At 38.2% G+C, this 18709-nt stretch overlaps 1 protein-coding gene across 2 annotated transcripts in view; it reads right to left on the bottom strand.

Annotated features, from left to right (window-relative positions):
• prkcea (protein kinase C, epsilon a) overlaps window positions 1-18709 on the bottom strand; it is a 79341-nt gene that overhangs the window by 5753 nt on the left and 54879 nt on the right. For both annotated transcript variants that reach the window (XM_055175847.2, XM_055175848.2), the window contains exons 11-13: window positions 12689-12843; window positions 2942-3080; window positions 848-1036 (exon numbers count right to left, since the gene is read on the bottom strand). In XM_055175847.2, the coding sequence (XP_055031822.1) occupies window positions 848-1036; window positions 2942-3080; window positions 12689-12843 (483 nt within the window). The remainder of the gene's footprint in view (window positions 1-847; window positions 1037-2941; window positions 3081-12688; window positions 12844-18709) is intronic.

Below are 18709 nucleotides of genomic sequence, written 5' to 3'. Positions count from 1 at the left end.
TAATTTTATAGAATACCACAAATGAAATTTCTCTTCAATCTAGCAGATATCTCTGAAATACATTAGCTGTCCTGTCCTAAAGGAAAAGTTCACCCAAAAATGAAAATCGTGTCATCATTTACTCACTCTCATGTTGTTACAAACCTGTATAAATGTCTTTGTTCTGATGAACACAAAGTAAGAGAGTTTAAGGAATGTTTGTAACCAAATCGATCAGAGACCCCATTGACTTCCATTGTATTGTTTTATCCTTCTATAGGAGTGAATGGTGCTCATGATCCAACATTGGAAAAAAAATAATTCTTGTTCATCAGAACAAAAAATTTAAACAGTTTTGCAACAACATGAGTGTGAGAAAATAACGACAGAATTTAATTTTTTTTTACATTTTACATATTCTCTGAACAGTCCTGCCCTTTAAAACTCAATTAATTAACTAGCCAATCAGAAACCCTATTTGTCAATCATCTTTGACACAGAGAGGGCATGTGGTTGAATAGATAGTCCAATTCAGTTTGGAAACCAGTTACAGCATCTTATAAATGTTAAAAAGAGGAATAGGGGATAAATTTTAAATAAACAATCACACGAAATCGCATCAAGCTGTAATAAATACAGTATTTGCAAAATTAGTACACTTGTAAGACAAAGATAAATGTACCAGAGACGTAGAAGGAAGATGGGAAATAGTAAAGGGGAAAAAACACAGCAAGGTTGGACAGGTTAAAGGGAAAGTACAGCGGAGCTCAATACAATACTGCAGAAGATCAAAAGTAAAAAAAAGGGTCAACCGCAAACCCTGCAATGAAAAAAAATCACGTCAACAGAAAAGAAACGGGACACTTACGGCTTTCAGAATGCTGACTGCCTCTTTACTGAGCCACACGGGATAAAGCACATCGTCATGTAGGATGGATTCAAACAGGTCATCTTCATTGTCAGCTTCAAATGGCGGTTGACCGGCCATCATCTCGTACATTAGCACGCCCAGAGCCCACCAATCCACCGAAGGTCCGTACTCCAACTCCTGCAGGATCTATATTAGAAGAAAAGGATTTGTGTTCAGTTAACTGTAAGTGATGTTGCTTTTGTCCATTATGATTTGCCAGGCTGAAAGTAGCTTTAAGTCATTGTCATAATATCTGAACTTCATGCTGTGCTTCTTTGAAAAATTTACACTTGCATTAGCAACAGACAAGCAAATGACTCCACATGACAGTGCTAATACAATATAAAATAGATTTAAAGTAATAAACAATAAGACAAACACACAAACATATTTCAAATTTAAAATCTAAAATTAGGCTAAATGTATAAAAATGTCAGCTTTAGAAAAGGGATAATTCACCCAAAAATGAAAATTCTGTCATTATTTACTCATTCTCATGTTGTTGCAAACCTGTATAGGTTTCTTTGTTCTGATGAACGCAAAGGAAGATATTTTGAGAAATGTTTGTAACCAAACCCAGGGTTCCAACACCTTAGTTAACTTCAAATTCAAGGACTTTCCAGGTCCAATACCCTCAAATTCAAGGACTAAATGTGGGGACACATTTCAAGTGAGAGCAAGGTTACATCGTGTTACCTTTTAAGATACATTGTTAAGCCCTGTATACTAGGGACGTCTGTGTATGCGCAGTCATTTTCGTCATCGGGAAGGTCCGCAGCTGTCCACGTGCGGCCCAATATTTGAGACTGCGTGGACAGTGCGAGTACAGTCCGTGTACAGCCGCGCATGCGCGTGAAAATATTGAGACAGGACACACTACAACAAACAATTATACAAAGGAAATAGACAGCATTTGCACACAAACTATTGTTTTTCTTCTATAAGTTTTACTTCTTTCAAGAACAGAAAGCTGTGGAGCATGTCCGTCACCATAATGTTTGATTCCTCTTCTTTGTTTTCTTCTTGTTTGTTCTAAACAATGTTTGCGATCGGCTACTTTTCTTCACCTTTCCTAAATGTTTTAATGTACTGTAAAATGGCGCCAAATCAGTGCTGCCCTTATGGCCTGGTAGAGTAATAAATTGAATAAGAAATCATTTGTATTGCGTACATGTCGAACACGCCCAAATGGGTGTAGCTATCGCTATCGGAAAAATTGCCAAAGATGGCGTTACAGGGACGCAGGAAGTATGGCAAGAGAGACGCAGTGTCTCGTTCTCTTCTCAGAAAGAAGGCATTTTGGTATGAATCAACATTCGCATACAGAAGATATAAGCATTTAAAGTGAACAGTTTAGCACGTGTGCTTAAAAGGCTAGAAATTTTATGATATTATCCTACACTACACAGGGAATTAAATGAATTTTTTTCCAGAAAACTTCTTGCATAAAATTGATTCAAGTACTTTCAATGACCTGTATCTATGTATGTATATTTTCAAAAACGTCCCAGGGCCTTGAATCCCCCCCCAGTTTTTCCCCCTTTCAAGGATTTCAGGACCCGCGGGGACCCTGCAAACCGTTCGTGTACCCCATTTACTTCCATAGTATTCTTTTTTCCTACTATGGAAGTGAATGCGATACACCAACGGTTTGGTTACAAACATTTTTCAAAACATCTTTCTTTGTGTTCATCAGATCAAACACATTTATGCTGGTTAGTAACAACATGAGAGTAAGTAAATGATGACAGAATTTCCATCTTTAGGTGAACTATCCCTTTAAGTATAATGTAAAATGTACATGGGTATGTATAATAATAAATGCACTCTAAGAAACGATGTGTTGTTTCAACATATGATTAGGCAAAATACAGGCCAAACCATCCGTTGATTAAAATTAACCTAGAAAATGTCAATCCATGGGTTGAAACAACCCTGCGTACGTAGGTTCATTTGAACCAACGGATGCGTGTGTCCATATTAGATCCAACATGGGTTGAAACAACCCAGCATTTTTTTTAGAGTACAATGTATGAATAAGTGAAGTTGTACCTCAGGTGCAATGTAGTCAGGGGTCCCACAGAAAGTGGTGGTTGTGACCCCGTTCAGAATGCCCTCCTTGCACATGCCGAAGTCTGCAAGTTTACAGTGGCCCTCGGCATCTAACAGAATGTTATCCAGCTTCAGATCTCTATAGACACAAGAAATAAAAAATTACACAATTAAAGCACTTGACATTTCGGGTGCATAAGCTCGAATCTTTGTGTAAATGGTTGAGTTTAAGCTGTTTCAAACAGGGGTGTGAAAGAGTCGAAACACCTGCAAGACAGTAAGCTGACAATTGATCTATTGGGCCTTGAGGGTTCAGTAGACCTTTTGGGCTTCATCTATAAGTCAACCTGCTCTCGGTTTCATTCCTCAAATGGCTGCGTGTTAGTCTTCGATTTGGAAGTGCTTATGACAGAACATTTATGTAGGTGAAAGCAACAGCAGGTTGAGGGGTTTTCAAAAGCATTCGCCTCACGATATGGATGTCAACATCCAGAGCAGCTATTAAGCCTTCAGTCATTCACTGGACAGCTTAAACTTTTTTAGATTTTAAGATTTTGATGATTTTGGTTTGAATCTCAACATGCGACACCACATGCTACGAAGATTCTGCATGAAAAAACCCATGAAGACAATCACCGAGATTATGATGGCATATAGAAGTATTGCAGTAAGATAAATGGACCATCTAGTGAAAGGTAAACAGCAGCAATGAAGGACCGAGTTCTGGATTTTTCTATTGCTGTGTCTACACAGAGGCCTTACCCAACAGACCACCCAGAACGGCAGATTTCATCTCATCCCACAACACTACCCTCCCCATCTCTAAAGCTTTCTGTGGCATAATAGACAAATTTTTCATACGCCACCAAGAAATGAATAGGTAAAAATTATGATGAGATTATTTTCATTATTATTACAATTCTTCATGGTAATGAGAATTGGGGGGGGGGGGGGCTGTAGTTGTAATAAACCAAAAAATATTAACAGTTTGAACAGTACAGATCATTTTCTTAATCAATGAGTGAAATGTGACCAAATAAGATCCAATCGCCAAACTACCATGTACCTTAGCCATACGTGTATGTTATACAAATGCACGCCCGACGGCCACATGAGATTATACTTAGTTCAAATCTGTCCTTAAATGCCACAGGGATGGGTTAACGCTTGTGGAGAAACTGAAAATAAAAAAGAGCACATGATGATAACATCTGATTCACTGTCCCTAGAGTTGCTGTAGAGACTTGCCACAGTGCAGACAGCTTGTTTTGTACTGCAGGATGTTTGTGCACAGTGCCATAGAGTTCAAAAACAGCATGAGGAGGGACAACAAAGAGTTTACCGTGCCATTTTAAAGGTTAAAACATGAGACCCCATACAGATGAATCTGGCCGAGGGCGTTCAGTGGCAGGACCTTTCGAACATGTCGAAAAATTAAATGAGCTTAGAGGGTCACGTGACCGTTTGATGTGTTCATTTGTGTCAGTCAAGTTGAAAGGTGTCTCAAGGGTTCATATGATTAAACAGGCAGACTTCCATAATGCTGAGATACATTACGTAAAAACACAAACATTTGGAGTTGTTTGTGTATAACAAAATGATACACAGGACCCATGTGTATTCCTAAGATCACACTGAAAGTGTTAGTTTGTTACACAGGTACACCTGGACAAACTGGCTGGTAGCTAAACACAGGAAGGAATGTTCAGAGAAGCTAATCTGATTGTCATGCCTGATAAATCCTGTTTTCTCAGTGTGTATGAGCAAAATAAAAGACAAGAACTAAAAAAAGGCTTAGATGTGCCTGGTGACCCAATGCTCGGGTTAATCTCTGGAAGGAATCGCCTGAGCTTCAGTCCACAAAATACAAGGACTAAAGCACTTCAGTTATTTAATTACTACAGTATTTTGTGGAATACATTTGCATTTACTACATATGATAAATACTTTCAACTAACATTCAAAAGGGAAAAACATATTTAAATTTTTACTGTACAGCATACATATTTAACATATAAGTTAATCATGCTATTTATAAATAAAGATAAACTCGATTCTGGTCGGCCGGTGTCCTGCCGAATTTATCTCTTGCCTCAGCACACTCACCTGCAAGTGTCTAGTATGCATATTAAGACCTTAATTAGCGGCTTTAGGTGTGTTTGAATAGGGTTGAAGCTAAGCTCGGCAGGACACCGGTTCTCCGGGACAGAGTTTGGTTACCCCTGGCCTAGATAGTCAGGACATTTAAATGAAACGGGTTGCTTTTACAAAATCTGTGCATCACAGATTTCACTTAATTTCTAAAAAGAACCAACTTTACTTGTGCAACCAAAGTACACTGTAAAAAGTTGGATCTACTTAAAAATTACTTTAATTGGCAACACTTTACGTAAAAAATAAAAAATAGGCTTTCAATTTAAACTTTTGACTTAAAGGCGGGGTGCATGATTTTTGAAAAACAATTTTTTGGAAAAAGGAGTCTGGGCGAGTACCAGTGGTGGCTCGTGACTGCTTTTTCGAGGGGCGCAAATTCAAAATATGTGTTTGGAGTGTCATGTGTGTTGCTCGTGTTTTCAAAAATATGTTTGTTGCGTCATGTGAACCATGTGCATCATGTGTTTTGTCAAAATAAGTGCCTGCTGCACACGCGTCAATGATAAAAGAGACGCTCACGTTCACAAAATACATGCAAGAAACTCCCTTAACAGTAAACTCTGATTACGCATGAGATTATGCAAGTATCTGGCAAACATGAGCGTCTCTTTTATCATAAACCCTTTGGACGTGTCTGCGGCGGGCACTTGTTTTGACGGGACACTAGATGCACATAGGATCACTCGACGCGCAGAACACATATTTTGAAATTATGAACCACACACGATGGGATACATATATGTTGTGACGAACTTCGCATCGAGTGCCATCAAAAAAAGTCACCAGCCACCACTGGCGAGTACCAAAACACACTTGTAGCCAATAAGCAGTAAGGGGCGTGTCTACTAACCGACATTGCTGCCTGGGTTGTGTAGGTGTGGGGCGGGTCTATCAAAAGAAGGCCCAGATTCTATTGGGTTAGGGATGTGTTTGTTTAGGTGATTTCAAATATCAACATTAGCTTTCAGAGATCATGCACCCCACCTTTAAAGTGAAAAAATGTATGTTGAAAAATAATTTTTTTTAGGTGTTATCACATTTTGTAATAACTTTTTACAGTGTATATTTGTGGTAAGGTACTTTGAGTTAAAAATCACACAGCACTTATATTTAAAATATTTATATAAAAAAATCAGTACACTTACTCAAAATTTCACATTTTCTGTTAAACAAAAGAAAGTCAAATTTGAAATGACAGTATATTTTCATGTCATTTTCATTTCTTATTTTCCTTCATAATTTCTTTGCACTTCTTCCACCTAAATTCCAGCGTAATCTGAAAGAGGTCATCAGGGTAGAATGCACTGATGGAGAAGGCTAATGTTTTTCGCATGTATTGGTGCGTAACTGTCATGTGAGATTTCTCAGAGTGAGTAAAAAAGCCTTAGATTACTCTTAGCGACGTGTACCACCTCTCAGCAGCATACATGCTCTAACAGATATCATTTTAATGAAGAAGGCAGAAAAAGGCAAATTGGTGTGAGGTAATCATCTTCCCACACTTGTACTAAAAGAGTAAGATCTTTCTGAGTGCTAGCCAACGGGTGTCACGGCAGGTCCAAACTTTGATGACATGGGAGCGCTCTGCTTAAACCTGCGCGAGTCTGTATCTGTGTCTTCGTGTTAGTTATATTGAGGAATACAGAAGCCAGGGTGTGGTGCATTACTACACCTCTTCTGCTATCTATTTACACACTTTTGCTGATAAGAATTCACACCGCTCATGTAAAACCTGCCTATCATATTGAGTTACAAGCAAAGCGATTTAATTTACTGTTACGGACTTAGTCATGTGACTGAAGACTGTATGTATTTTTGAGGAAACGTAAGATAATTTTTCAAAAATCCTAAAATATCAAAATATGAGAAACTAGATTAGCATTTTCTGGAGGAAGGGCTGGTTCACATTAAGGACAATAATATCAGTCAATACAAATATACAAAATCAATTTACATTTAAAATAAGAGAGGCATATACACGACCACACCACAGCTAAACATACATAAAGGAATCTTAGCAATAATTAGATAACCTCTATCCAATGTTTTGTGTTAAAAATGCAGTGCTGTTGTACAACAACTTACAAAAAAACAAAAAAAATGGCAGGAAAGAAACAAAAACTTGAGCTATATAGTACTGTCCCAAACAGGGACCGCTTATCAGATTTAAGATTAAACCTTACATATTTTGTTCTCTTTCCCTCATGTTTACATTCTCTCATTCACTCACCCACAAGGTCCCTGTGCTGAAAAATGTGTCTGAGCCTGGTTAGGTAAAATACGGACCAACCCATATTTTAAATGGGTTTAAATTAACCTAGAGAATATCAGTATGGGTTTGAAACAACCCAGCATTTTTTTTAGAGAGTACGATTTGACAAAGATAGCACAAGTTAGCCAAACAGGCTTGGACTTTGATGGTTGACTGGCAAAAAAATGTCAACATTTCTTTGCTGGCATAAGTCAAGCGAAAATCTTTTTTGTGAGGTACTGTTACGACAGGAGGGCGGGAATGGGGCGGACCCGGGTTTATGTAACTGTTCTATTTTTGACAGTGACCATTAAAGGTGAAAGCATTTTCGGGTGATATCCACTTAACATGACAACAGACCAACTCTTATACACGGCAGACGGAAGCAAAGGTACTTTAAACGTAACAGCTTTCATCTGTCCAAATGAATTGTTTTAACGTCATCAATGGCGCCTACTGCTCAAGGTCATACAAAACAACATATGTCTCATTCGCTAACAATCTTATTTAGGCTGGCACTAAAGCCTGAAACTTACTTTAAACTTAAAATGAATAGCAGATTATTCACATAACTCCTGGCCCAATAACATTGCAATATTAGCACTCACAGAAAGCTGGTTGTAGGCAGACTTCCATTTAGAAGCGATGCTTGTATATGATTCATTAATTGTGGCATCAGTTATCCATTAAATGATGATGAATGATAAAGCATTAGACACAAAACCCTCTGACATGTCCATCTGACATGTTTTCTTGTAAATGAGGCTCTTTTTTATCAGGCTCTTATTTTCAGGTGCATTAATTTCACTTTAATGGCAATGAAATGGATATTAAAGGAAAATACAACAGTTTTTCAATATTTTACTATGTTGTTACCTCAACTTAGACAAATTAATACATACCTATCTTTATTCAGTGCGTGCACTTAATCTTTGTACAGCACTTTGTGAATGTGTTAGTATTTAGCTAGCCCCATTCATTCCTTAGGATCCAAAAACAGGGATGAATTTAGAAGCCACCAAACACTTCCATGTTTTCCCTATTTAAAGACTGTTATAAGTAGTACACGAGTAAGTATAGTGGCACAAAATAAAACGTGAGGATAAAAAATTAGAACTATATTGTATGGCGGAAGAGCACTTATTTTGCAGCATGGCAATCTTGGGCGCAGTAATATTGACAGGAGTTGATGATGTTACTGCGCGCTGAGGTCGAATTGCGCACACTAAGTGCTCTTTTGCCATATAATTTTACAAATGTCACTTTAGTCATTTCATTGGTATTTAACAAATTTGACTTTCACCGCAAAACCCTCCAAGTACATCTCCCCTTCTAAAAAAGTCTTCAGTCAATCTTCACTTCCCTTTTTGAATAAAGGTAAAAGGCTCCAAAATTCGGTCAAAATCCTAATTCGGTAAACCTCATTTAACGTGTAAAAAACGCTTGCACCTTCACGTACGTGTATCGTCGTTCATCCAATTTTACTTCTATGCACTTTGCTGAAAAATCGATTTGGCCAACAACTCTGTATTACTAAACTAAATAGCTTGAGCCCAGGATTAAGCGGATTTAAAGGGGACATTTCACAAGACTTTTTAAAAATGTCAGTTAAATCTTCGGTGTCCCCAGAGTATGCATGTGAAGTTTTAGCTCAAAATCCCCCATTGATAATTTATTATAATTATAACATGTTAAAATTGACACTTTGTAGGTATGAGCAAAAATGTGCCGTTTTTGGATGTGTCCTTTTAAATGCAAATGAGCTGATCTCTGCACTAAATGGCAGTGCTGTGGTTGGATAGTGCAGATTAAGGGGTGGTATTATCCCGTTATGACATCATAAGGGGAGCCAAATTTCAATGACCTATTTTTTCACATGCTTGCAGAGAATGGTTTACCAAAACAAAAAACAAAAGTTAGTGGGTTGATCTTTTTCACATTTTCTAGGTTAATAGAAACACTGGGGACCCAAATATAGCACTTAAACATGAAAAAAGTCAGATTTTCATGATATGTCCCATTTAAGGCAAAAGTATTTGATGAACATACAACACGTGCCAAGAGCATTCTGTTAATATCATTATCTCATTTTGACAGAGGTGGCGTTTGGCGGCTTTTGCATTTGAGCAGCTCTTCATATTCAGATATAAAGTGTAGTGCAGTGCACTTTTAAAAGGCCAATGTAGATGCATGAATCATACTGAGTCATGATGTACTGCGATGATGTAACAGTAAAATGCTAGATCATGTTAGTCTGCTGGAGACTAACAAACCTGCAAGCTGGAGAAAACAGCTCATAAAACGGCTGATTTGCATAATTCCTTAAGCGAAGCAGATGCTAAAACAATACAGACAGAGCATGCAAATAAACAGACCGGTCAAAACATGCAATTCATTCTCAATGAATTCTTCTATCAGCTTTACCCCAAATGACCCAAACAGCTAACATTTTTCTGACACATTTCACCCTCCTAGATCAACAGATTTTTGACGGTGGTTTCCTGCGGTAAACACGTACATCTTGCATGGACACCCATACAAACACATGTGCATGTACACACAATTAGGCCCTATTGAAATCCTTTCCTGTGTTCCTTTTGTGGGTAAGAGTGATTTTTCCATACACAAAATCATTATGCCACTGATCGGGTCTTGCCAAAAAAATCTCAACTAAACAAAAAAGCAAAGAGGGTTGAAGTTGGACTGGATGGTCCCATCTGTCTGGATGTCGGACCAATTGGACACATTTTTAATTTTAGCTTTATTTCCCCTCTTTCCAAAAAGAAAAAATATGCATCTCAACCATTTGCAGGAGAAAACATGATAAACCATGATAATTGTTACATAAACAAGGCTTCATACTACTGTATGAAGGAAAAATAAGATGTTTGGCAAGTTATTTGTAGTCTGAAATAATTTTATACAAAGATATCGAATGAATTTGATTAAAAAATGTTGTTTCAATCTGAACGGTCAAGTTACATTTTAAGCACGTTTGTCATTTAGGATGCAACGTAATCAACGTATACAATATGCAGTAGCTTATACAACCGTGTCCTAGATTTTGCTCACTTGAAAAACTATACTGGAATGTGTGCGGTGTCAACAAAGCCAAATATTTTTTTAACTGAGCAAACAACACGTCTATAGAGTAAAATGTAAATGGATATTTCACAATATATATATATATATTGGCATACGCAAACTTTCTCTTTAGAAGTTCGCTAGTAAATAAACAATTCACCTAAGAGGTCTTGGCACAGATAAGGAAACCAGATATTGTTGAAAAGTATACCCAACAAATGCTTGTAGTACATTTAATATAGCCGTAAAAGAGGAACATAAAGAGATGTTCTGGTATTGCTAGGGGCTGGGGAGGGCTCCCATACCATTGACTGTAGCTCAAACGAACTATACACCCTACACCTCCATTTACATTCCACAGGTCTGCCTCAGGCCGGATCTATGATGTCAAACGAGTCCACACATTTACATGTACAAATCCACAAAACTATAGACCTAAATATAGATCTGGATAATCTGTCTTTGAGTAACTACCAAAGACAAAGACTGGACCAGACTAAACATGTTGGACTTGAACACAAAAAACCTAATTGAATTTACTGAATGATCAATATTGCAACATCAGGACACTGATACGACAAGCATTTTCGGCACGAGAAGAGGAGATGTTAGCATTGCATTGATGACGGCTGTTGCAAATAGGGTCATGTGTAGTTTGACCTCTTGGGTCTTGAAGGACTCAGCACAAACAACACTATCTACTCAAACTCTGGATACAAATATTGCTTTTTGTGCTTTTCTGTGGTCATGTGACCAACTGCAGCTTCAATACTTAGTTTTCATCTTTTTGCTCATAAGTCTAAATTTTGTGTGTGTGTGTGTCTAAAAGCGGGAGAGAAATAGAGACAGTGAGATTAGAAAGTGTATTCATGCATACTTATGCAAGTTTCAAATATAACAATGAAAGTGCATATGTATGTGTGTGTGTGTGTGTCAATGGCTGTTTTAATGGGTGTGTGCAAAAAAGGAAGTTCAAAACAGGTGAAGGGGGCTTCTCTCGAAGTTTCGGACAGGCAGGAAAAGACCTGCTTTTGTCGGTGCCATGGCAACTTTTAAACAAGGATGCGGAATAGACCCTTGAGAATTGGTGCAATTGTTCCATCTTATCGGCTTCTGGTAAAAATGCATCAAGGGTACAGAAAAGCGTCTCTTTTTTACAGAAAACCTGCTCTGACCTGATTGAGTAAACTAACAGTCTGCCATCGGACTAAATGATGCAGTGATAATGGCGTGATCTTTTGCTAGCTCACTGGGGTCAACTGGAATTAGCATCTAACCCCAAATGCAAAACAGTCATTCAAAGTCTCTCAGGCATTTAGTTCATGCCTAGATGAGACTGGGAATATTTTTGGTATCTGTAGTCACACGGCAGTCTTCGTGTGTGTATTTAACTGAAGTTTGAAATTATTTAAAGGTTAAAAATACGTAAATTGTCCCATGTCACTACTACTATAGCTTAGCTAACTCTCTCTCTGTGGCGCAATCTGAAATTATCTGTAGGTTTATATACACTCACCTAAAGGATTATTAGGAACACCTGTTCAATTTCTCATTAATGCAATGGTGTAATGGTGTGGGGGATGTTTTCTTGGCACACTTTAGGCCCCTTAGTGCAAATTGGGCATCGTTTAAATGCCACGGCCTACCTGAGCATTGTTTCTAACCATGTGCATTCCTTTATGACCACCATGTACCCATCCTCTGATGGCTACTTCCAGCAGCATAATGGACCATGTCACAAAGCTCGAATCATTTCAAATTGGTTTCTTGAACATGACAATGAGTTCACTGTACTAAAATGGCCCCCACAGTCACCAGATCTCAACCCAATAGAGCGTCTTTGGGATGTGGTGGAACGGATGTGCCCTGGAAGTGCATCCCACAAAATCTACATCAACTGCAAAATGCTATCCTATCAATATGGGCCAACATTTCTAAAGAATGCTTTCAGCACCTTGTTGAATCAATGCCACGTAGAATTAAGGCAGTTATGAAGGCGAAAGGGGGTCAAACACGGTATTAGTATGGTGTTCCTAATAACCCTTTAGGTGAGTGTAGATAAAAGCATCCGTCAAAGGCATAAAATTAATTAAAATGTTTGTCCCTTATCAGCTCAACGGTGTTCTTTACGTGGGTGTGAGTTTGGGGTTGGATCTATCAAAACATATGGGGTGAATGTTAAATTTTTTTTATTTTGCAGTACTGCTCAGTGAAGCTATGGGTGCAAAAAATTATTTTAACTGTGTGCTTGTGTTTACCTATATATGACACCGTGTTGATGCAGGAACATAAGAGCTGATGTCACCTCGGCTGCGTAGAAGCGAGATCGAGCTTCATCAAACTTCCGCGAGCGCTGGATCTGAAACATCAGGTCTCCTCCATTCACATACTCCATAACAAAGAACAACCGATCCTACAGAGACACATAGACAGAGAGAGAAAAAATATGTTTTTTATTGAATGAGAAACCACTCATTCCCACTCAATAACAACATGATTCATGTAGGTCTGTTGTAATCTTGCAGTTTTAGATTGCTCTTGTTCAGATAACAGACAATCAACTTCATGTAAAAACTATTACATAACAGTAATACAGTAAATGTTCATGTGTGATAAAATAACAGATTTGTTTTCCTAGTAGAAGAGCCGCAAGGACTATATGAAGTACAGTAGGGAAGGGGCAGGGGCGCCACTATAGCAATTCTGGGCCCTATGAAGGAATATGAGGTTGGGCCCCCTATCACTTCAATTTCGCACCAAAAACACAAGCCAACCCAGCTATCTAAAGTCTTTGTCTACTACAATTTCATAATAGAGACATATTACGTTTGCTATTGTTTTTGACCACTATAATCAGTGTTTAATCAGAGAACTACTGTACCATGTCTGTAGCTATAAAATTATTTATTATTGTGCAAATGTAAATTTAAGTACAGTAATCAAATATTCAGAGAAAATGCAACATTCTTAAATTTCAACAGCATTTTCCATTTCAGTAAAAAAACACTTCCATTAAAGATTCACCAAACCCTGCAGAGTTTGATGGTTACCTGGACATCTACATGTCCACAGGTAATAGACCTTAACGTTTTAAAAGCACCTATTTCATTGCTAAAACCAACGTTATTTTGTGTATTTGGTATGATACAATGTGTTTGTGTGGTTTATGGTTAAAAAACACATTATTTTCCACATACCGTACATTTTTGTAGCTCCAGATTTCACTCTCTTCCTGAAACGCACAGATTTGAAAAGCTCAGAGTCCCTGATTGGCCAGCTAATCTGTACGCTGTGATTGGCCTGAAAACCTCAGCTGGAAACGTGACATTTCTTACCATGTTTGAAAGATTCGGTTGCTAACAGGAGTTAACTTACAGACCGAGTTCGAAGCGGGAGGAATTATGATAATGTCGATCTTGTCTACATCACCAATCCCAGGAAGTAAACTGTTGCCTACAATCCGTGTTTGTTGTAGTCCAGGAAAAGAGATTTACATTGGAGACGATAACTCATTGTTTACTTTGGGGTACGCACCTATTGCATATTATTAATATGTACTAATACACACACACAAAGGAAATTTAAAAACGTGAATCGAACATTAGGTTAATAAAGCTAAAATAATAATAAAAAAGAATGAAACAATTTTACTAAGTATATTAGCCCTTATAAAATGGTTAGTTCCAATCCTTGATTCTGATTGGTCAATAGGTGTGGTTTATTCACGATAAAACACTGCTATGACCGCTTCACCCAACGGTTCTATTTAATATCACTGCGCCCTTAGCAACACCCTTAGCAACACATAAACATATAATGAGACAAAGTCTGAGAACAGTTGTTTTTATTTGAGCTTTCATGTTGTTGTTCGCAGTCAGGGACTATTTTTTCTAGCGGAAGAAATGCTTTTATTGATTTAACTTCATGAAAGTCGCACTAATATTTTTTTTTACTTTAATATTGTGTGGTAACCGTTTTATAAAAGCAATAAGGTACTCGAGGCAAGTGCTGTATCGTGAATAAGTAACAGCTGAAGGGGTTGAAGGCACTCCGCTTCGCGTCGTGCCTAACAACGCCCTTCAGCCGTTACTTATTCACGATACAGCACAGCCTCTCGAACCTTATTGCTTACTTAAAACACTTAGCATTAGCCTGGCTAATAAAAATTCAATAAATTTGAAGAGCCGGAGTCAATTATTCCACTTTTACCACTCTTTGCTCACATTGCTCTGGTGGTCATTTGAAGACATTTGTCAGGTCAGGTGTGCGTTTATCTAAAAATAATGCATATCCATGCATAAAGTATTCAACACCCCCCGTGGTATAAATATCAATTGCACATGAATCTTTATTCTCTTGAATTATTCATAGCCCATATTTGCATTTTTATCATGTTTGTTTCAACCTGTTGTTCATTTGCACAACCACTGTTTTGTCTCCTATGCAAAAGAGAGAAATGACAAAGTCAAAGTTGTTTTGACAGGACAAGTCCTGGTTATTTGGTGCCAATGTTATGGTATTTATGCTTGTAGGTATTCACAGTGCAGTATACTATACCAGTAACATATAGGTACATTTGGGCTTGGCGAAAGGATGAATGATGATATAAATATATACATGCATGTCAAAGCCTCATGTGAGATGTCACAAAAACATCTTGAACCAGCATACTGTATGATGAAAATAATACGGTTTTCCTCCCTGTTTGAAAATATACATCTGCACAATATGAGAGTTAGTTAGAAAACTTACGCCTGACCTCAGTGTACATTTCCGTCAGAGCGTCTGTTGCATAGAATGAGGGTCATATCAGACAACTTCACATTCTTTACCCAACGCAAATTTTATAGGCCTTAGCGTTTGACGCACGGTTCTTTTATTCAAGCATATAAGAGCCCACTTCAGTCTGTTTTGTTCTTTATGCAGAGAGGAATTTAAACAGGATGCTTAAATGGTTTGTGTAAATGTGCCAAGAAATCTGAAGGAGGTCCACCCAATCCAATATTAACAAACATTTCCTGACCCTAATTAGAAATGGACAAATAGCATCTTCCGTTTCGGCTGGACCCCAAGACGACGGCTCTGATTGGAAGATAGCGGATGGAGCACAACCCCGTGTGGCCTAGTCAAAACTGGCTCCGCTTTTGTTAGCTCAACAGGAAATGCAAACATTTTCAAAGTGCTTTTAAAAACAGAAAATGTCCAAAAATGGCTACAACAACGCCAGGACATCTTTACATTTGTAATTATGTTTGCACTATGTGTGTGTGTTGTGCAAGGCGGCGCTGCAAGAGACGGGTGGTTTAAGGAAACGTCTGTTTAGTCTCATCCGTACTTATGTAACATGTTATGCATTTTCAATAGCTCATAAACCTAGTGCTCAAAACTGTCAAACAGGACAATCGTCTGACTATGACACAGTTTACGGCTATAAAGGTGCATTTATGACGTTAACAGTAAAAGCAATTACATCACTGAAGTGAAGTGTGGAAGTCATGTGTAAATCTTTTAGGACATCAGGAAACAACCTGAACTCAACTGAACTAAGTTTCTTTACATTGGTTTCTGGGTCATGATGGTAATAGTGACCTCATCTGTGATGTCACTTTATCACACCATCTATAACCAACTAACCGTAAAGACAGAGACATTTTGTCTGACTCATGCGATTCTGTTCACAGATTGCGAAAATTATAGCTGCAGTGGGCGGAGTTAGTGTTCTGCCAGATGATAAGTAAAAAAATTGTTGGAGTGTTATTGATGCCAGAAGTCACAGTATGACACATACCATCTATGGGTATGCTTTCTATTGACATTTTTATTTATTTATTTATTTATATATACTTTCCAGTACATTACTGTACATTTTTAAATATCATTTGCATCTCCAAAGAAAATCATAGGGGTAGAGCGACATGAGGGTGAGCAGATGATGACCGATCTTCCATTGCAGGGTAATCTGTCGCTTTAAACTAAAGTTTAATTTTATTTAACTTCAATTTAAAACCCCAGTGAATAGCTCAAGCATGAGTTCAATCCCCACCCCTCCTTCTTTCCCCAGGCTTTAGATGTCCTCGTGGTCCTTTAACACAGCCCCTTCTCTCCCATTTTATATCTGCTCGAGCATGTCTACCCGCGGTCCCAACAGGCCTCATCAGAAACAGTTGTGTAACAGTATTTACATTTCTGCCGCGTAATTACGCTCGATAAGAATATGGCCGTGATCCCAGGGCTGATTAAAGCCAAAGCTTCCAGTTCACAAAAAGTACAAAGCTCCCCCATAACCTCGTCTTCTCCTTTCTTGCATCTCTTTCTTTGTTACCCACCCGTCACCATGCGGCCTGCATTCTTAGATGTGGGCGAATGAGAGGGGAGATATCGCGGTGAAGAGTAAAAAGAGAAATGAGGACGCTAGATATCAAAGTAAGTGTAACTAGGGCACGGGAGGGGAAACGGATCCAGAGGTCTAAAAGAAGTGAAAGTGTAAAATAGAGAAGAACTAAGTCAAAAGACAGAACGTGAGGCCGATTAAAGCCTTGAGAAAAAGGATGGGCAATGAGTGCAATTCATTGATAGATTTAAAGGAATAGTCTACCCTTTTGCCATATTAAACTATACCTCAACCTAGACGAATTAATACATACCTATCTTTTTTCAATGCGTGCACTGTACAGCGCGTTGTGAATGTGTTAGCATTTAGCCTAGCCCCACTCATTCCCATGGCACCAAAAAAAGTTTTATTTTGTGGCACCATACTTACTGCTCCTCATGTAACAGTCTTTAAAGGAATATTCCATTTTCTTAAAAGAAAAATCCAGACAACTTACTCACCACCATGTCATCCAAAATGTTGATGTCTTTCTTTGTTTAGTCCAGAAGAAATTAGTTTTTTTGAGGAAAACATTGCAGGATTTTTCTAATTTTAATGGACTTTAATAGAGCCCAACATTTAATACTTAACTCAACACTTAACAGTTTTTTTCAATGGAGTTTCAAAGGACTATGAACAATCCCAAACGAGGCATAAGGGTCTTATCTAGCGAAATGATTGTCGTTTTTGACAAGAAAAATAAAAAATATATACTTTTAAACCAAAACTTTTCGTCAAGGTCCGGTCCAGCGCGACCTAACGTAAATGCGTAGTGACGTAGGGAGGTCACGTGTTACATATATAAAACGCACATTTGCGGACCATTTTAAACAATAAACTGCCACAAAGACATTAATTAGTATCAGTTGACATACAACAACGGTCGGAACGGTCCTCTTTCAAGACGCTTGTAAACACTGGGGCGGAGTTTCGCGTTCGTCGTCTGTGACCTCTTGACGTCATGACATATTGCGGTGACGTAGTGGGGTCAGATGGCGCATCACGACCGGATCTACATGACGAGACGTTGTGCTTTAAGGGTGTATGTTTGTTGTTTTTCTTGTCAAAAATGACAATTGTTTTGCTAGATAAGACCCTTGTGCCTCGTTTGGGATTGTTTGTAGTCCTTTGAAACTCGTTTGAAAAAAACTGTTAAGTGTTGAGTTGAGTGTTGAATGTTGGGCTCTATTGAAGTCCATTAAAATTAGAAAAATTCTGCAATGTTTTCCTCAAAAAACATAATTTCTTCTTGACTGAACAAAGAAAGACATCAACATTTTGGATGACATGGTGGTGAGTAAATTATCTGAATTTTTCTTTTAAGAAAATGGACTAATCCTTTAAATAGGGAAAACACAGAAGTGTTTGGTGGCTTCCCTGTCTGGTACCATAGGAATGAACGGGTCCAAGCCAAACGCCAACACACCCACGACGCGCCGCACAGCGCACGCACCGAAAAAAGATAGATATGTATTAATATTTTAAGTTGAGGTAATAACATAGTTTAATATTGCAAAAGGGTAGACTATTCCTTTAAATGCTGTTTCAGGGGGGACGTTGTGGGTTTAGGTACCAATTAACATGGAAGGTTTAAAGAAATGTTAAAAGACATAATGGTGCGGGTCACAGACAAATCGGTGCTCTTTTAATCACACAGTGTGAACTATCAAAGACGCGATCTGAGAGAATTTATGACAAGTCGCCCACACCTGTGAGATTTCTGGCATGCTTGATATATTTGGACCTGTCGGTTATTCAAAATCATGCTGTGTGAAATGTGTTCTCAGGTGAGACTGGAATTATTATTAAAAATAGTAGCCCGCAAGAAGCTTGCCATACAAATTGCATGTGCGCTCAAAAAAAAAGTCTAGCATGACATTGAGTTTGCAGATCGGGACAAAGTTGTCGG

The sequence above is a fragment of the Misgurnus anguillicaudatus genome, chromosome 4 (genome assembly GCF_027580225.2).
Source record: "Misgurnus anguillicaudatus chromosome 4, ASM2758022v2, whole genome shotgun sequence".
Taxonomy (NCBI): domain Eukaryota; kingdom Metazoa; phylum Chordata; class Actinopteri; order Cypriniformes; family Cobitidae; genus Misgurnus; species Misgurnus anguillicaudatus.
Note: the sequence above shows the minus strand (reverse complement) of the source record. Positions and strands in the feature narration are given on the sequence as shown.